Raw genomic sequence first — 20,813 nt, 5'->3', positions numbered from 1 at the left:
GAAGGCAGGAGCATAGAAGTACAGTACAAGGATATATTGTGTTGCAGTTCTCTCTGCTTCCGAACATGTAGCCCTCAAACATGATTGTAAACACTTTTACAAGATGAAGTGGGGGGGGGAATTCCAGGCGATTTGGTCATAGGCTTGGATATAGGTATAATGACAAAAATTGAAGACAGAAGTGTGTAACTGAATGCATTTTTAAGCACTGAGCAACAGCAACACATACTCACTCTTTGCGCTTTGCGGGTACATTCTGCAAGAGTTGCACCTTGACACTGTCAGCAGTGAGGCCACCCTCCACCCCCACAAGCAAACGCAGAGCCTTGGCATCCACGTCACCAACATCTACCCCGCCCTCGTGGTGAAACAGCACCACGTCACCCTCCCGAGTTGCGTACACACAAACATAGAACTCTTCCTCCTGCAGCGGGCACATATTAGACACATATTACAATATGACTCCTTGTTTTTTTAACATTCGGTAAATTAATTAGGTCTGTCCATCTGTATATCTGTAATGGGGGATCCAATAACTTTCGTAAAGAGAACCAATATAATTAAAACATTTGTATAAAGTTGTGCTGTTATTGGGAAGTTACACCATTAAAAACAGCCAAATCGAAATCTGAGTTATATTTTGAGATGACATAATTACGTATGAATTAATTTTATTGTACGCCTTGAAAAGAAACATCATTATCACTAGTTATATAATTTCAGCAACACGCACATGTAAGAAATCTTTAAAGATTCCATGCATCGGTAAAGTCACGTGACTTTACCAAAAGACCCAGAGTATGAATTCCTGCAGTCACGAAAGCTTTAAGTCAAGATATAAAATATTACTTATAAAACTGGTAAAAAATGTTTACTTCACATCCATATCACACGTATAAATTACTCGGGGATTGCTGAAGGAACTATATCCTTCTTAATGAATTTGTAATTTGAAAGACAAACAAAACATATTTGGGCAAACATTTGTTTTTAACATCAATAGATCAGAAAAAATAGCAAGAGCAAGAATGGCATTTTAAATAGCGTAAATATACCCGCATGCAATTAATTTGCATGCTCTGCACACAGCACATGAATGCCGTTCAATCTATTTAAGAGCCTACCCTGCACACGGCGATTTGAAAGATGGCTTGATGTCCTGCCACCAAAACCTGATTGCTACATTTCTGTCTGGTCAGGAAATATTGCTCATCTCGTAAATGGATTGCACTAGGGGAAATGAAGGTTACACTCGTGGTAGCCTAAAATTGAATCAACCGTTTAGTAACAGTGGACCTTTTCTTACACAATGTCTATCACTGAAAATTTACTTTAACATGTACATTTACTTTTTCTATAAGCTCACATCATTACCTAAACAAATTAATCTGGCACATACAGTAAGCATTATTGAAAAATGTATTTACAGCCCATTGTCAGCCACTGCTGGATAATTGAACCCCCCCTCCCATTCCATATTGGTTGTGGGGGATGTTTGACTATACTTCACCACGCTGATCAGTGCAGGTTGATGAAGAGGAGCCCTGGACAGATTCAGATATCACTTGCTACTTATTTAAGCTGGTTAGCTGGGAACTGAAACCAGGTTAGGTGGGTCCATAGCTCAATGGGCATTCCATGTGACGATATGCTTCTGTATCCCTTATCTGGCTAAAAACATGATCAGGATAAAGTAATGACAACCCACGTACCTGCTTATGTGGTACAAATGGTTCAATGACAAAATTCTTCAAAATTCCTTTTGCTGCGCCAACCTAGAAATAATATAATAGGCACATGTTAAAATGGGCAACTTTATTTTGAACACAGGCTTGTTGACATGTTACAGGTCTCTGATACACGAGTAATTTGCAAAACTAAGCAAACATTCGCTGGAGTCGTATATTATCATACACATTGCAGTGAAGGCAAAAAATAAAAATTCCAATGCTGTCAATGACCACAAAGCACATCATGGGTGTGTTTGGTATTATATTTACGTCCGCATGCCACTTACCACACCCATGGCAAGTTTTTACCTGGAAATGTTGACATAGCCAATTTTATTTTTTCTAGTATTTATCATTTTTCAATCTTAATATTTTCCATAACTTGCAAAGGTAACTCAGATCAAAATCATCTGTGTACCAATCTCTATTTTATTTGCATGCTATAATTTTTGTGAATAAAGCCGTTTTTACCTAATTAAGTCCAAAGACGATGAGCCTATTCATATGTGAAACAAACCTGCACTTCCTTGCCCATGCGTGGTTTCAGCCAATCCCGCACGCCCTTTAGGTCCAGGTTGACCCCAACGAGCCCAAGCTTCCCACGCCGCTTGATGAGCTGATCTGGCTTCACCACCAGCCGCTGATGTAAGAATACAAAAAGAAAAATGATCAGACACTTAATTGGAAAAAACTCTTAACCTTCCAGATTCTTGCACAATTACATAATAACAATGTTCTGTGCACCACTAGCCAGAGATTACAACTCTCAAATTCAGGGGTGAGTGCCTTGGTAAAAAAAGAAATTGAAAGGAAAATACATATAAGTAATATAAAAGAAAAGTAATACAACTCCAAATTAAACTACCAAAAATCACAAGCCAATTACAAATCGCACTATCCAATGCTACAACAGTTACTGAATAGTGTTAACATAAATTACCTGGCAGGTAATAGCACTTCACGGAGTGGAGAGGAAGCAAACAACAATTTAGGATTGATTTGGATGCCGGTCAATTTTGTGGGTTTCAAGAGTGTGATTTTTCATTTATTTTGAAGGTCGCCTAAAACCCCCTCCTCCCCTCCTATATACGCAAGACATAGTACATCCGAAAATGTTATTTCAAGGACGTACTATTTAAATTGTACAGGTTTAACAGAATACATAAAAAACGTACCTGTGTGAGGAGCCAAGAGTGCTGCTGGATAAGCTTATCCCAGTTAGTATCTGGGCAAACCGTTGCATAGCGAAATTTATTTTGCACCGAGGCCACACTGTCGAGGTGTTTGTACAGCAGCTCTTTGCCGGTCACCTCCAGCACTGCTTTTGCAGACATGTTTGCGTGGGCTTTGCAGTCAGCACAATATCCTGTTAAAAAAAAAAAAACACAGATTTTAAATAACAGAACAGTGGAAATCATTATTACAAAACACTGTTACTCATTCCTCACAATGCAAATTGGAAATTGCAGTACATTACATTAACTCCGTGTGACATTTACATCAATCCAATTACCAAAAAGCATGCGTTTTTAACAGAAAAGATCGATAGAAGGGGCTGTAGCTCATTTTTAAAATGGAGTATGCATGCAAATGTCACGTCCGGTGCCAATGGTTAACACAAACCAAAAACACAAAGTCAATAATAGAGGGGTCTTCATGAATGAAACAGCTTCCAGATAAATTTCCGTTTAAAGCGTTCGTGACTGCAGGGATTCATCTTCTTGGTTCAAGAAGAAGCTTCCAGATACATAAATTCATACCTCCAGCCAGAAAAAAATGCCAAGTCATTTTAATACTAAGGCTTTTCAGGTCTATATTTTAATGACGCTCTGTATTTTACTGGTACTGCTGTTTGATGTTGGCAAAGTACAGACAAACTGCAATACAATGAAGACACGAACAAAAGACAAATGCAGAAATGCATTAGATACACAGAATCTGAACATTATATTATTAAATTACCAACAAAGATAGTAAATTACAATTTAAGTGGTATGAAGTACAGTTGATTGATTGTTTTATTTAAAATGTATGACAACGTCGATTATTTTGATAAGTAAAATAAAGCAAACGGGAATGTTTAATACGGACACATTCTCCTTCCCCAGAATAAGAAATTTAATAAGCTTGGCATGAAAGAAAAACATTTATGATTTTAAAAATACCTTGGTTGAACCATTTTTAAGGTGAAATGGCAGAGTTAATACTTTTGCAAATACCCTCGCAGTCCTTGAAAAGCATTGTTCTCTCATCCCTCGGGTATGCAAGAGGATAAAAGCTTCATGCTTTTGTGATGCCCATTCATGTGTAACTTGAATAATAGCTTGCGGTAAAAAAAAGCATTAGTTATTGTTCTCTACGCTCCATTATCTAGATGGCACCGTGCCATAGGCTAGAAAAGTACTCAAACTAAAAGCATCATATGATTAAATCACATTTCCCTATAAGTCATTATATCAGTCATGCAGATTAGTTGTGTACAAGATTAAGAATATGTGCATGGTGCTATGGCAAGGTAGGTTTGTCTTTGCATGTCGGATTCAAAGCAGTGTACAGAGTATAATGTGTTTGCATAGTAAGTTTCTAGTGTTGAACCTATGACCCGCGTCCCTCGTGTGTCTATAACCTTTGCCTAAGGCTGGCTACTGCCACATCACTGATTCCTCCCTGTCTCTGTTTATTGCCTCATACCTTGGCTGATGATATATGTCTGCCTATACTTAGTTGCATTGCAACACATGCAAATTCAAATTACATTCATCCCTTACAGCTCGTCTATGGAGTGGGCCAACAGCTAATTCAATGATTTCCCATGAGGGTGACCTGGGTTCGATTCCAGATTCCAACATGCAAATCTTCAACAAGACTTCTTTGTTCTCGGTTTGGCCTTTGTTGTCGTAGCTGAGCATGGGATGTCCACCCAATGGAAGAGGGCCCTGTGAGAGGCAATGCCCATTCACTGGAACCTGTCTGTGCTCATGCCCTGCAATACCATACAGTATTTTACATTTGAATTTAGTTGTTACTGTGCTCACACACCACGGATGTCCCTTTTAAAATAGGCGGACAACTGGCTAAACGGGATTAACAAATACAATAATAAACCTAAACATTCGTGGTCATCAACACTACCAAGATCGTCTATGGGACCCAGCCAGGCATCCCTTTTGTCAACATCTCTGATTTTGAATTAAAGCTTTCGTGACTGCAGGGATTCATATTCTTGGTTCTGTCGGTAAAGTCACATAGAAGGGAAATAATAAAATAAAATAAACATAATAAATGAAAACATTAAAAAATGAGAATTTAATTTTATGTTTTTTTTTATTATTTTATTATTATTTCCCTTCTATGTGACTTTACCGAAAGAACAAAGAATATAACATCTGTGATGTTGCAAAACTTTCACCACCACCATCATCCTCATGAGCTCTGATCTATAATGTGCTGGATGAAGGCCTCCTTTACCCGTCACCATCTCAGTCCTGTGATGTAACGATCCATCCGGCTCTGGCAAAGAGCAGATCTATTTGCTGTATCACCTTGGTGGACACAATCTCGGCGTGATGCAACCTTTGGCTGTCACTCCGTCGTTAGTCTTAATCTACTGGCGATTTGTGAAAAAGAGCTTTATAGCTCATCCGATTCCTCCAGTATAAATATTGATTCCGATTAACTGGCCTTTGAGCGACACATCCTGTCCATAAACCCAGTTTTCATCACTTTGGGTGTATCAATTTCTCCATGACCAATACAAGTGCATTATGCATGACCTTTTAAAATGAGATTAGCACAACATTAACGCTTTACCACTTCAGGTGGCCCGTGGACTGATCAAATATGTGGCCAGAAGAAGTCATTGTCCCTAGATAAAGCTAATTTCCACATACAGAAAATATACCCTGGCAGCTCTTGCTTAATGAACCGAAAACAACTCCTGTAGAATGTCATCAGTGCACACCTTTGAAACAACAATTTCAAGTCGGTCTTCACTAGCAAGTGATTATCTTTTGACAAGTCTAAGCCCAGACACGTACTGCAAATATAAAACTGAGGAATACATTATGACAGTGTTATATACCCTACCCTGCGCAGCATCCAGGCTTTTGCCACCAACATTATCAATTTACAACGCAGACAGCAATGAAAGTGCAGCAAACAACGAACATCGATCCATCTGTCTCGAGACAACACCCACTGGCATCAATCACATCAATCACTCCCCTTTAAAGTGGGCGACAACTCATCACGCAGCAGTACAATGACAACATTACGTATCACACGCGCCCTACACGGTGTATAAATACTTCATAACACGCGTGAATGAATGTAGCCAAGCTGGCAAAAGTAATTCATGCAAAAAGCGGCAGCAAGCTACAGCTGGTTAAGACTTTACACAATGACGGCAGCATCATCATCAGTAGCAGTGACGACCCAGCACTTGCAAGCAGCGTTGAACGCAGTGCACCCAAGTTCGCTGAACGTCACCAAATCTCTCCCATTGACCAGCGTGGTGAAGTATGTCAACAATAACTCCTAACGACCGACACGGAGCGGGGGAGGCTGCCTTCGTCTAGCAGTGGATGGACACATGAGCTATGCATGTGCTAGCACAGTCGTAGCAGTGTTAGAACGTGAGCATTGGTGGTAGCAAGGGCTTAATTTCTCACGGAAAGCTGGCTTGAAAGCAAGGATTACCGGCGTAAGGCACTACCACTTAGAATATAAGCCTCACAATAGTTGCAATCCTACGCAACATGAATTTCACCCTATAGTGCGCGAATACCAAATGCACGAAATTCATATTCATTAAATCCCTACAATTCCCTGAACACAATTATACAACTTAAGATGCACAATATACGGCCGGATGGATGTGAAGCGCTATTGCAATGACAACTTGCCGGTGAAACGAGGCACTGATTAGTCGCTGGAACGAAGCACCGATTAAGTTCTGTAGGTTTAGTTGGCGTTGAGAGACTCACTGGGATCGACTGTCGGCTGCAAGAGCAGAGAGCGGAGCTCGGGGAGTCGGCGCGGCAGCGGTGGTGGTGGTGGGGCAAGTCGCGGGGGGGCTTCGCGCACTCGCTCCTTATTTGTCTGCTCCCCCCCTGGCCCCTCCCCCATTGGCCCCTCCCCCTAGCCCCTCCCCCACTATCCACCCTTCCAACCCAGCCACCGCCACAAACCCCCCCCCCTGACTCCCTCAAACAACCACACTTCTCACGCCCACACCAAACCCCCCTATTCATATAACGGCACCAACCCCTCCCCTCAACAACCCCTCCCCTCACTAAACCCCTCCCCTCACCAACCCCTCCCCTCACCAAACCCCTCCCCTCACCAACCCCTCCCCTCACCAATCCCTCCCCTCACCAACCCCTCCCCCTGACTCCCCAACAACCCCTCCCCTCACCAACCCCTCCCCTACCCCTCACCAACCCTTCCCCTCACCAACCCCTCCCCTCACCAACCCCTCCCCCTGACTCCCCAACAACCCCACTTGTCACGCCCACACCAAACCCCTTATATCCATATAACGGCACCAACCCACCCCTCCCCTCACCAACCCCTCCCCTCACCAACCCCTCCCCCTGACTCCCCAACAACCCCTCCCCTCACCAACCCCTCCCCCTGACTCCCCAACAACCCCACTTCTCACGCCCACCAAACCCCCAATCCATAACCCCACCAACCTCCCCCCCCCTCTCCACGTGTCCCCGCCCAAACGCGCGAGCTCACGCCGGCCCCTCGCGCGAGCCTTGCGCGCCGCCGCGCCATTGGTCAGCGGGATCGCGCGGCCCCGCCTACTCGCGCCCGGATTGGTTGGCGCTCGTAAGGTAGGCGGGGCTAGAATGCGGGTGGGGCGTGGCTTCTCGCGCTGGCGGCGCGCGGATTGCGCGGGAGAATCGCACGTGGGTCCCGTGGGTGGAAGTGGAGGGACGCGCTCATTATGTATTGTGGTGGTGGCGGTAGTGGGGGATTTGTAAGTGGGGGTTTTTTGGCTTCCAGAAGCCCAAGCCAAGGAGGCGCGGCTTTGGCCACAGGTCGGCCGATCGTGAATTGGTCCACGCATTTTTGGCGTGGCGCAGGGGTTACAAACGGGCGTTTGATTCCCTTTTATAATTCTGAAATTGCGAAATGCATTTACAAACGTCCCTCTTGTCGTGTATACAATTGTGAAATAGCATTTTTCCACATGTTGTTGCATTGTCTGCCCCCCTCTTTGTATTCAATTTGAGGCATTATCTGGCCATTGTACTGTGTCTATCACCACCCATATGAAGACATTTCACAATTCCCAACTGGTGCATGTGCAATCCGATTGACAGTCCACTGCTGAATGAAGACCTCGTCGTGGGGGTTATTTTAACATCACGATTAGTTGCGCACCTCCAATTAGCACTGGTTGGCTACGTACTGTGCGAAAGAAGTTGAACATACAGTAAATACGCTGGTCAGTGTTGGGAGAATGTAGGGAGAACTTAATAAAATAATTTGCTGTCCTGTCTTCTACTACTGCTCACGACGCCTACTACGCATGTTTGTGTATCCAGGCTGAATACCGCTGAGCTTCCCAGGTCTCGGGCGTATTCCAGATTTGGCCAAATGCAGGCATAATAGTGCAAAGCCTGTACGTACTCTTTATTTTTCAGGTATTTTGCATACAAGGGGAACAGATGAAATCTGTTTAATATTTTTATTATTTCCCTTCTACATGACTTTACCAAAAGAATCAACAATATAAGAAGAAATCTAGTTTCAATGCAGCGTATCTCGTAGACATTGCGTAACTATATTTTCCGTAACGCAGTTGCGTATTTGCATTAGTACGCAATTAAATCGCGTTGCGGTTTTTTTTTAGGGAGTCGCACGGGCCACCGTAGTCCAAGCAGTTGCAGGAGGGGTCAAAGTTAGCCGGAAGCCAATCCGCCTCCATGCCGCCTGAACCATCTTCAAGACACGGCGGGGGTGGTGGCATTCGAGTGATTGCGTCGCATTAACGAATCGAGCGAAATATTTCCACGGGGGAACAAAAAATCCCAGCAGCTATTCATTCGACAGCTTTACCAACGTGCTACGTGCCGTGCACTCGCCTCGAGGTCGTAACACGGTAACGATTTTACGGAGTACACCGCGGGCGCGGCCCCTCTTGCGTGTGGAGATCCAAACTCGACGTCTGCAGCTCGCGATCAGAGTTGTTGGGAGCGAAAATAAATAATAAAAATACCCGCGTCAACAACGAGGATCACAACAACAACGACGCGGCAACAAACTCACCATCGCACACCTTCACTAAATAACCACGTAGTAGTCGCCGGGCGGTAGGGGACACCCCCCCCCCTCTGCTCGAGTGTTATTTTACTCGTGAGTAGATTAGAGAGCGCCGGGCATTTCCCTCTTCTTTTTTCTTTCCGCCCCCCTCCTTGCAAAGCGAGGGATGCGAGCGGGGACCTCCGTGCATGGGAGCGGCAAGGGGACGAACGCCTCTTGCCCTCGCTGCTGCTGCCTCTCATCGTGCTCCCTCTCCCGCCCAGACTGAAGCGGGAAACACGCGGAGTCGCTTTCATTTCCCCCCACCACCCACCCACCCACCCCACTTCCCTCCCTTCCCCACTGATCCTTCTTCTTCTCCCTCTCTTCTTTCCCTTCTGCTAGCCGCTGCTTGCTCCGGTTCCTACCTGGACTGAACCGGGAGATGCATTGAGTAGTGTTCCCCTCCCTGCTGTTCACTCCGTCTGCACTTCCTCTTGCTAGCACCCGCTCGGGACTGAGAAAAAGAGATCTTCATCCTGCTGCATCTCTTCCCCTCCCGTCCGTCTCCCTCCCCTCTCCGTCAACCCCCTTGCATCCCCGTCGCTCACCCAACCACACGGACAACAATTACAGTATTACAGCTGTAAATAACGCAGTGCGCCGGTAGCGGTTACAACAACAACGACGACGACGGCGGCCGGGGAACGAAGACGGCGGCGTGGCGGCAGCGGCCAACAATTCATTTCAGCCGCCGCCACCATCATCATCATCACCATCGCTACCACCACCATCGCTGTAAATAATCACAAGGACAACACCACGAAGGCGAGCACGACGACGACCACCACAAGATGTCTGCCGCCGCGGCGCGGGCGGCGAGCGGCGGGCGAGACGTGGAGGGGGAGCCCCGCGCCCCGGCCCCGCAGCAGCAGCAGCAGCCTCCCCCCGCCGCCGCCGCCGCGCCCAGAGCCCTCGCGACGCCGGGCGACGCCGCCGCCGGCAAAGCCGCACGGACATGCGGGGTCGGCCTGGGCGGAGGAGGCGGCGGCATGGGTAGCCTCGTCGTCGTGAGCGGAGTGGCCCGGTGCCCCGTGAAGACCGCCCCGCCGAGGCCCGAGCAGCAACAGTTTCAGCAGCAGCTGCAGCAGAGGCCGCAGACTGCGACTGCTGCGGCCCCGCTCGGCCCGGCCAAGGCACCGTCGGACTCCTCCTCCACGCCGCCCTTCATCGCAGAGAGCGCAGCGAACAGCAGCAGCAACAACAACATCAGCAGTGGCGGTATCGGCGTCGTGGTTGGCGGTGCCACCACCGTCACGGCTGCCCCGGCGGTGGCTGCCGAGGGCGGCCAGGGCAGAAGCCGAGGCAGGAAGACGCGGCGCAAGAAGTCGGGCGGCCGTGCCAAGGGCAGTGGCGGCAGGGGCTGTGGTGGGGACGATGGCGGCGACGGTGATGGCGGTGGTGGTGGTTCGCAGGTCGACCACGTGAAGCAGCTGCTGTTGCTTCACCTGGACATGATGGAGGAGCAGCAGCATCAGCTGCAGAGCAAGGAGAAGGAAATACAGGCGCTGAAGACGGAGAAGGAAGCGGTATGTTGGGGCCATTGCAATGCGGGATGGGGGGAGGTTGTGCTGGGGATGTTGAGGTTCAGGAACTAGCCATGGGCTCTCATAGCTCGTGTTGTGTAACCCCCCTTCTTCTTCTTACTGGCTGTGCTTATGTTGTGGGTTGATGTTTGTAACTATAAATGTACTGTTATGTGCCCAGCTGTGCGTGTGTATAACTCAGTGGTTGGTGTTTATTCATGATTGTCCATCTGTGACATGCAGTCGAGCGTCTTGTTTTTACTGTGTGCTTCATGTTGACGGCTTGTGTACTTTTAGAAATGTGCAAATTGGACGGGAAGTACTTTTATAACCATTCACCTCCGTGACTAAATAGGATATTATAGCCTTCCCACCCTTTGCAAGCACACGTGTGCGCCTGCGTTCACACGCCTCGACAATATCCTCCGTACGTTTGTGTGAATGCACTACAGTATGTGCTCGTGTCCTGGGATATATAAAAGAGGCCAATGTTGCAGCACAGGGATTCCCTCCCCGTCGTCACCGTCGCCATGCTGCTGCCCGCCAGGCTTTAATATCTGGGGGACCTTGGCCATTGCGGCCACAAGGAAGCCCCCTGCCGAGCAACAACAACAAAAACCATCGACCGGGGACGGGGGGGGTGGAGGCGAGTTTCTGCCTCGCCCGGCGGGAATCCGCTTATGGGAGTAGGAGGAGGTAGAAGCCTCCCATGGGCAGGTGGGCGGGCTGGTAGGGGAAGGCCCCCTGGGATGTGAAAAAAAGAGACGCATTCCTCCGTACGCTGGGTTCTTATGTCTCCATCATCAATCTTCATATGACGCCATCATGATTGGCCCCTTTATGATGTGTGACCGCGTGTTTGGGAGGGTTGGGGTGGGTGATGTTCGACGCTTTGTCCTCCACGTGCCCAGGGGAGCTTCTTCAAGAAACTCAATCCAGCACGTGGACGAAGCTGACTGGTCATTGTCGACTGGCAAACCATACAGAGCAAATCCTCCTTGAAAGTTCTCTCCCGCACACACGGAAAGGACACCTGCCGTGCGAGTCACTTGGAGTCGTCCGGAAGGGGGTTACGATGAGTGAACTAAGCAAAGACAAATCACAACTTGAGTCTTGAGCGACATGCCGAACGACATATCTCGAGAGCTTTACGGAACACAACCACCGAGCACCACTTGTGTGGTAGTCGATTCTTTATAAATGACCAAGCCCCATGCTTTAGGCTGCTGCTGACGGTGACTGGGGTTCTCTGCCTCTACCCCGAGATGTAGAGATGACGTCTTGCACTGCTCCTGCGACAGTTACCAAATCAGAGGTTTTTTTCTTCAAATTTCTTCCACCAAGGGTCTTGAACGTCGATGTTTTTGTCAGTGCTGGTACAGTATTGCTGTATCATTTTTGAAACTTACAGGGCCTTGTTATAAAAAATACTATTTTTTTAAGGATGCGTTTAAGTTGGGTTTTGTTTTCATCGAATCTCCGTCGACCCCAGTGACTCACAGCTGATGTATTTTTAGTGTGTATGTTTGAGCTTTTAAGGAAGACTGGTACAGTTTGTCGATAACGATCCGTTCGTTTCGTAATATAAAGGCGGTGGTCTAGAAACTTGCAGGGGTTTTTTTGCGCGTTTGCATCGTTTACCTTTTCTTTTAACCTTGGAGAAGCTGTCAACAACCGCAGGCGTTGTTGCTATCAACCCATCCAGCAGCCAACGTTGCCGGTGCTGCCGCTCACACAAACACGTGAAACTAAAGGCCAGACCTGCACCACCGTTGCACTGAGTTGGTAGGATACGGATATGGTGGGGGGGGGGGGCATGTTGGTTAGTGGTGGTAGGAGCAGCACACCACGGTACGAACGACACTGTTAACAACGACGACGTTAGGGACTTCATTGCGCTAACGAACGTGGCGTCGGCTTCGTACATTTCCCAATATCGTCCCCCATCATCGGCACTTGTAATTCAGTCACGTACGGGGACCCTCCACACTGCGGGTCCACGCATGGCCCGGGAGGCGGGGGGGGGGTCATGGGGCCCGAAGCAAAATGAACCCGGGAGAATGATTGTGTGTGTGTGATGCTGGTGCTTGCTGTTTGTATGGTTATGGGGGACAACGGGCTTTGCGCTACTTAAAGAGGATACCCGGTGCAAGGTACACACGTATGATGTCGTACACGTACCGAGGTCGTCTGTGTCCTTGTAAGATTGTGGGAGAGCACAGTTACTCTCACGATTAGAATGCGTGCGCTCTATTTATGTTGTGGATGTTGGCACAGTATGTTATATATACACACACCGCATGCTGTGTATAATCACGTGTAGTCATTCGGTAGTGTGCTGATTATTATGTCAAGCACAAGTACCTGTACTTTATTTAAGTGTGTATACTGTACGATATATGCAGAGTAGTAAGTTCAGTAGAGGCATTGTTACAGTACATGTACGTGTAATACAGCTACTATAATGAAGGATTCTCACTACATTAAGCAACGTGTTGTGGAGCAGTCTGTGTACTGTAGTATTACTGTATTTATAGTATGTCCGCATGCACATACATTGTACAGTATATGGAACCACGTACAGTATATACAAGTATGTTGTGGTAAGCATTGTCAATGTTTACAGTAGATGTAATTATGCGTATAGGCTACATGGTATGCATACTTTTGAAAGAGTACTCCATAGTTTATGTACGTTCAATACTAAATATAGCATCCATGTGTACTGTTCTAAGGGCGTTGTATACATTATACGTAAGCACGTGTAAACAGTAGAGGGATTTACTTTAGTTTTGTACCATACAAATGCAGTATAGTTGTATTATAATAAGACTATTTTATGTAACGGGCATATTCAATTATCTGTAAACAGCACGTCCGTATCTAAATTACTGAAATGTTGTGTTTTTATTTCTAGACGAGTGTGCACTGTCCATCGTAGGACAAGAAAATTGCCAGCGCTGCTTGTGCAAAGCGTATTGCGTCAAAGCTTGTGTGTCATGTGTACATTATATAGGTAGGTAGTGTTCAGAGCGAGTACTGCATGCCTGTCGACATACGGTAGCACGTAATCACGTACTGTCGGAAGGATGTAAATGTTCAGAGTACTGTAGGTATACAGTAGATGGTGGGTGTGTATATGGATTGCAGCGAGTACCGTATGTAATCGTGTGTAAACCGAATGTGCGTAACCTAGCCGGTGAAAGCGTTGTCTTAATACTGCGTACGTGCATTATGCTTCTAAGTAGGGGCCATGCTAATTGCGTGCGCCACGCGTATTGTAATGCGGTGTGTGTCTGCTGCCGTTTCACGCGGTGACCGCGCCGGCTCGCTCTGCTCATGGCTCTCGTTAATTGAAAAGTCCACGAGCTTCGTTCTCGGCACATTTAATAGTGTGCGTGCTTGTATGCTGCTCTCTCATGCCCGTGCGTGGCTCGCTCTTTTGCTCGCGTTTCGTTATCGTCCTACACTTGCGCTATCTTGCACGTAGTATTATCCAACACCCGTGCTTTTGTCGCTCTTCACGCCGATTGGCTCGTGTGTTCTCCATACGCTCCCTCCTTTGTGTTGACGTGTGTTCTATTAGCGCGTGTCCCTTCTGTAAACGCTCGTGTGATGTTCGCGCTCTCGTGCAATTTTTACGTGCGTGGCTCCCGCATGAATCGTACATTCTCATGCACGTGGTTCTGTGCGCGCGCATTTATACCCCGCCCCTCTAGTTACGCCCCCTACCTCCTAGCCACGCCCTTCTCTCCTAACCACGCCCATGACTCCTCCCACCCAACCCCGTCTTTCTCCCTCCCCCACCACCACACCTCGCCCCATTGCTTTGACGTGCCCGCGCACGCACGTGACCGCGTGTTTTCGCGGGAGTGCGCGTGCTCGCACACGTGCCCGCCCTCTTCCGGGTGCCGGCGATGACGGGAATGTGCGACACGTGGTTCCCCCACAGCTATTAAACTCCCTCCCACCCTTGCCCCACCGCCCCAAAAAAAAATAGTGGCATAGTTATTCCTTGCCCTGTAAACTCTGGCTTGCAATAAGCGCCACTGTCAAATGTATTAACGAGCCCCGTTACTTACAAACTATTTAAAATCTATATATTTGACCAGTTACGACCCACTGAGCTATATAGCTCTTTTTCAGAAGCGACTTGGCCACAAATTAAAACGAACTGGTTTATGTGGAAATTGATAGTAGCCAAATACTCCAAACGCACAGAAGTGTGTGTATGTAGCTACAGGTCGCGAACTCTTGAGATGTTTAAGCTGTCAAAATTCGACTTGTGCCACTTGACCTTTCAGAAACCCACGTGTTTTAGTGCTTTGTGGTTGTACTGGCCTTGATCATTATCGTCCGTGTGTACAAATTGTAAATGAGCCCCTTTTGTGTTCGTGGTCACTCTCCAAATTTTAAAGGTGACGTATGTAAGTTGAACTTCTTTTGCACCATACGTACCCAACTATGCTAATTATAGAAATAATGAAAGTGCTTAGGGTTGCAGTCGTTAACATGTGATCCAGTCTGACTTTATTTTTCGTGGAACATTGATATGATTAAAGTTCTGTTAACCCCAATGCACAAAACATTTGGTTATCCACGTGTGCATATGGAGGTGCACTCATAATTACAATAGACTGTTAAAATTTAAAGCATAAAAGAGTATGATGAACTTGCAAAATGTAACAAAAATACATTTAAATTTTCTATTAGAAAAGGCATTCCTCAATTGGAATCATGGCTTTTCAGTGGTCTGTACAAATATTGCTTTCAGATCACCTGTTACCTTAATTCCATAGTTTGCACAATAGCTTCTCATTGTTGCACTGTCCATCGTACCATATAAACTAATTAAGGCAATCGTTTCCCTTGAGGTGCCCCAGTCAATATGTTTTTGGTTGTGGGGCAGCTGCTGTCACGGTTGGAGCGCATGGAGAGGCGAATGCTGCTGGCACGGAGAGATGGTGAAAAGAATGACCAGCAGATTCGGAGGGACCGCAAGGAGCAGCTCAAGGAGAGGAACGAGGAAAATGAGGGTCTGGAGGGTTCTCCGCAGGAACAGCCTCCACGGTCGCCCCTGTCACCACAAAAAGCTACAGATCAGCATGGCCACAAAAGGTGATACATGCTAAAGTTTGGCCAAAATCAATGTCAATGTGGTGCTGTTATATTTTGTAACATTGGCGCTATATGTTAATTGACATTTAAAACCCAGTGTAAAAATGATTATCAATGCTGTTGGCAAGCATAATTGCAACATATTTTTGCAGATTCAGCGACTTTGTTTTTTTGATAATAGTTCCAACTTTACAATGATGTAAACATTTTTCACTTTCTCTTAGGCCTCAGAGCCCTGGCGAACATGACCCAGGGCCCACTGCAAAGAAGCTGGCAATGGAGAGTGAGAATGAGAGCAGCCAGCCAAAGGCACTTACGCGAACTCCAAGCAAGCCTGCCAAGGGCAGGACTTATCACGGAAAGAATGGGAGAAAGTTCTCCAGGCGCAAAGGTTGGGCCCGATGCAAAGCATTGACTGCCTTGAACAGTGCGGCAGAGACGACAAATGCTGATTCACTGTCCACAGTTTGCCGCCTGAAAAACAAAACGGACAAGACAGAGGATTCAAGCCCTGTGCGGGAATCGTCAGAGCCATGTGAAACCCCTGAAATTGTGCGACCGTGGGAACGGAGTAAGGGAGTGAATCGTAAAAAGAATTCATGCGTAAAATCTGCTTTGCCTGCGACACCAGAATTAACAGAAACAGATATTGGCAGCCCACGAACACCTTGGCATAAAAACAAGAAGAAGGTAAACTCAAATCACCTGTCACATTCCCCTGCTGAGTTGAGCTCAAAAAACAGCAAAGCCAAGGGTGGCAGTAAGGCAGCATTGGAGCTTGACACGCCAAGGCCCTCACAGTGGTCAAAGGGCAAAAAAGGTTCGAACTCGGCGAATCATTCCCCCAGCTCACCTGCCGAGACCAGCACACCTCAGAGCTCGCGGACAAAGGGTGGCAAGGCCTCATTGCCGGTTTGCCCCAAACGTTCGGGCTGGTCCAAGGGTGGCAGGGCACGGGGGAAGTGGAGGCAGGCACATGCCAGCCCGGCACCCGGAGGCTCGTGCTCGCCTCTGCGCGCGTGCACAGCAGACGATGGACGGGACGAGGAAGAGGACCCTGTTTTACGGACGAGTGAAATGTACTGGTGTTACCAATTTCAGCCACCTGCCGTCTCCATGGATGAGCCCATCCTCACAGAGAAGGACGACACTGTCGCAAGTCAGTGTTTTTAGCTTTGTAATGCACTTATTTTTTCAAGTATCCTGATATGGAATGTTACCTGTTATTAGATACAAATTTGAGAGCAAATGAACCTGTATACTAGAGCAAACGTGTTTGTAATTTTTTTGTTACAGTTCCCTCATGGAGAGAAATTAAACTGGAGCCTTTAGACAAAATCCAGTCTGAATATTTGCTGGAGGTAAGCTGCTCACTCAACATTTTTAAAATATTTTCATTTCTTTTTTCATGAAATGCCGCGGCCACCATTGATTGTTTTATTGAATTGATTTTGAACAGAATACTGAAGATGAAGCCTTCAATAAGAGACACACCAAACATGAGTTGGATGAAAAAAGGAGGAAACGGTAAGCCTATCAATAATCACTATTTCGATTTGGGTAACTATTGTTGTTCAAACTTTTCAGCCACTAATATGCTATACAGTTTGTGGCTTCATCAGTGTTTTACAATTAAATTGGTTAAGTGTTTTAAGAAGTTGTGTTAACACATACCCGCCATTGTATGTATTTTCCTGGAAAATATGCTTAACACTGCAGTGTGTGTAAAATAATGATCCAAGCAGCAAGAAAATAGCCTACATTCACAGAACGCAAGTTGTGCGTTGTTTCTATATGTTGGGAAGTGCTTGTGATCTGACACAAAAACTTGAACAGGTGGGACATCCAGCGAATTCGGGAGCAGAGGCAGCTACAACGGCTGCGGGAAAGGGCATTTCGCAAAGAAGGAATACCTGAACCTGAGCCAGAGATGTTATCCTTCTTCCCTGAGCCTGAGGATGGTGGGAGACTGCACATGTACACACATGTTCAAGCAAAACTCATTATTTATGACTTTGTAAGGCTAGTTTTTACAGCTTCCAGAATTTCATATTTTTATTTTGTCATTATGAGATGGGCAATGGATTGCATACTTTTTACATCTTGTTCTTTCAATTTGTATACAAACATGTCCATTTCTGTATGTATTTCAACAAATACAGTGGTTGAGTAAAGTTTTTTAGTGTAGGTGTTTCCTGAAATGTGTTGACTTTGTAAAAATAAAATTAAACACTAGCTATTAAAGCACTATATTGCGCTGGTGAAGTATTGTGTTTGTAATCGATATAATTTTGCAGTTTGACAAAATGTTTTAATAGTTCTCTTAATTTGGGGTTTTCTGCTATATATTTTTTTACAGTGGAGGAGTTGGAGGTAACACCATTGCTGCCTGTCATTGCTTTTGGAAGGGCTTTACCAAGATTATTGCCACAGTATGTACCACATGAACATCATCTTGTATTTTGTCTCAAATAACATATATATTTTTTACTTGTCTAGAAAGTCTAGCAATGGCTGTTGTAGCTTGCTCTAATAACAGTAAACCAAGCTTCATTTGATTACATTTCTCAATTTGAAATGCAGTATATTCTGCTGAAGGAGTAAAGATAGCTGTTAAATTTGCTCATTTGTTGCTGTGCTGGGATCAAGAAACATGAGCAGCCCATCATCATTTGGACTTTGCGATCTATCCATAGCATTGAAATAATACGTGTTTTTCCTTTAAATATGAATACTAACGGAACATTTTACACGGTTCGAATATATCGCATGATCAAAACAACATTTTTTCTGCATTTGAAGGGACTTTGAGCTACCGTGGCTTGATGACAGAACGAGGCAGAGGTTGGAAACCCCCAAGAAAACGTCACATGGCCGAGGGCGGTGCAGGTGAGGTCTGCTTGTCGGCGGGCCCTCAATCTGTCCAGCTGCCAAGGCAAACTCTGCGATTCTGCACACTCGAGCTCGCTCACCGGCGTGGACGAGTGCCACCGATCACAAGTTTGCCCGGGAACTGGGAGGACGGCTTTTGGAAATTCTGCCGACATACCAGACTTGAAATTTTATGAGACTCGTAAAGAGATTTTGTGATGATGTTTACACGTTCAGGTCCAACGAGGAGACCTCCACATTTGTTTGCTCAGGCTGTTTTTTTTTTACGTTTTCTTTTCTGTTTATGAAGGTTGCACCTCATGGTTGTGCAAAACTGAATGATGTGAACCAAGATTTTTTATCTAATGGCAAGTTTTGTTGTTTTGGTTTTTTGCTCTGTTGGCTCCACTTTCTACGTGGGTTTGCCTTTTGTCATTCCTTTATAAGATCTCTTAAAACTGTTTTTATTTGTATAAGCACATTTGCACTTGAGCATGCATACAAACAGCATTCATTTATTTTAACAGTTGACAATTTAAAATACGGGGTAAAGATGTTGCGTTGACTTAAAAAAAGGCAAGTCTATCTAACAAATCACAAAAGAATCTGTGCAAATGTTATTGCCATCGTTTTTTGTAAGCATTCTAATCATTTGTCCAAATGACTGCATCCATGGTACTGTAACTGCTTTAATTGTGCTGACATGCTTGGTGCTTTGTATTGCCATTGGAAAGCAGTGTGATGTAGATAAAAACGCTCCATCTTATAATCTTCTGTAGACATTGGTGCTTTGTGCACAGTGTACCTGACATTAAACTGCACTATGTAAGCTTCTCTATGTTTTAAAGCAGTTCTGGAACATGTGCTTTGCATCCCAAGTAGATCTGTACAATAGGAATATCAATTATGGTAAACATACTTTTTTTACCTCTTATTTGCATACCATTTTCGAGAAGTGCTTGAGGATTTGCCTCGTTTAAGTGTTTACAAAAAGGAAGGTAATGTGTATGATTTTTTGATGCACTGAGTAAAGAATTTGACAATGTGCAGATGGAGAACTAAGAATTTGACAATGTGCAGATGGAGAACTTACACAAGATAATTGACTTGATGCACTTAAATAGTCGAAAGACCAACACTTACTGTATTGCTGCAAAATATTGTTTGGTACTAATACTACATATGCACAAAATTACCTATTCTCCAGCCAATTTATTGGCCACTTGTTGGTGTGGATCATTTGTAGACTTTTGTAATCTGAAAGCCATGAAGGTTGATTTTTGGGCATATACACGATGACACTTGGTTGTACTTTACCATGACTGCAAGGATTCATACTCTTTGGTTTTTTCGGTAAAGTCACGTAGGTAAAAAATAGAAATAAATTAAATTAATTTTTTACCTACGTGACTTTACCGAAAAAACCAAAGAGTATGTACTTTACCAGTTTAATTTTGGCTATTTTTTTGCTATTGAGTCTGGGATGAGCGTCCTAGCAATTTGGTGCATCCAAAATGTCTGATCATTCGCAGATAGTAACATGGTCCACACCATTGCTAAATCAAAGTCTCGGCAATTTCTCATCCATTTATAAGAGGATATGTTTCTCTCGTGTGATATGGTGTACAATACAATCGTTTATGTCCATCGCCCCCTTCGAGGTTGAACAATGCTGAATTACTTTTGACTGCAAGATTGTCTTGACACCGATTGATTCAAAAGATCCTCTTGTGTTCAAAGCACATGATTCTGATGCATAGATTAAAGAAAAGCTCTAATGTTAACAAATCCATTCTATTCAAGTACCTTGCTTTTTTAGCCTGTGCTTACTGTTTCAAGTGTGTGGTGTGTACTGCACCATGGCACGTGGTAAATGTCAATATTGTATTCAGTATATTGTGACCACTGGTTTAACTGAATATTGTCTTCGTATGGAGACGGCTTAGATAATACAGTGTATATATTGTTTAAAACAGTGACGGATTCTGTACAGTAAAAACTGCCATTTAATGCTGAAAGATGTTGCTGGGATGGGCTGTAAAATGTAAACTAAGGAATTTGTTTTGTACTGACAAGTTTGTCATGAATGTAGATAATAAACCGTAAAATGTTTCTTGTTAAAAGATACTTCATGGCGTTTTTGATATTGTCTTTGAGGAGAGGAGCTGCGAGCACTCACAGCATGCCCGGAGAACTTGACCGGAGCACATCGTGGGCAGCGGAGTGAAGTACAATAAAACACAATTGTACTGTA

General features: G+C 45.3%; 2 protein-coding genes across 3 annotated transcripts in view; one reads left to right on the top strand and one right to left on the bottom strand.

The window, feature by feature from the left end:
* LOC144720898 (ATP-citrate synthase-like) overlaps window positions 1–9,301 on the bottom strand; it is a 22,785-nt gene extending 13,484 nt beyond the window's left edge. Inside the window, exons 1-5 of one of the 2 annotated variants that reach the window (XM_078598039.1) lie at window positions 9,012–9,301; window positions 2,906–3,096; window positions 2,248–2,370; window positions 1,713–1,775; window positions 234–424 (exon numbers count right to left, since the gene is read on the bottom strand). In XM_078598039.1, coding sequence (XP_078454165.1) covers window positions 234–424; window positions 1,713–1,775; window positions 2,248–2,370; window positions 2,906–3,064 — 536 coding nt within the window. In that variant the 5' untranslated portion in view covers window positions 3,065–3,096; window positions 9,012–9,301. Of the gene's footprint in view, window positions 1–233; window positions 425–1,712; window positions 1,776–2,247; window positions 2,371–2,905; window positions 3,097–6,715; window positions 6,793–9,011 lie in introns of those variants that run through there. The other variant, XM_078598038.1, reaches the window with a different exon arrangement.
* MSL1 (MSL complex subunit 1) lies at window positions 8,374–20,813 on the top strand. Its single transcript, XM_078598040.1, has 8 exons — window positions 8,374–10,573; window positions 15,480–15,688; window positions 15,913–16,847; window positions 16,985–17,049; window positions 17,148–17,215; window positions 17,525–17,649; window positions 18,048–18,120; window positions 18,491–20,813. The coding sequence occupies exons 1-8, from the start codon at window positions 9,839–9,841 to the stop codon at window positions 18,579–18,581; spliced, it is 2,301 nt and encodes a 766-aa protein (XP_078454166.1). The 5' UTR covers window positions 8,374–9,838; the 3' UTR covers window positions 18,582–20,813.

This window comes from Lampetra planeri, chromosome 10 (genome assembly GCF_965212315.1).
Source record: "Lampetra planeri chromosome 10, kcLamPlan1.2.h2, whole genome shotgun sequence".
In the NCBI taxonomy this organism is placed as follows: domain Eukaryota; kingdom Metazoa; phylum Chordata; class Hyperoartia; order Petromyzontiformes; family Petromyzontidae; genus Lampetra; species Lampetra planeri.
The sequence above is the reverse complement of the archived record's forward strand: the minus strand, read 5'-3'. Positions and strand labels throughout refer to the sequence as shown.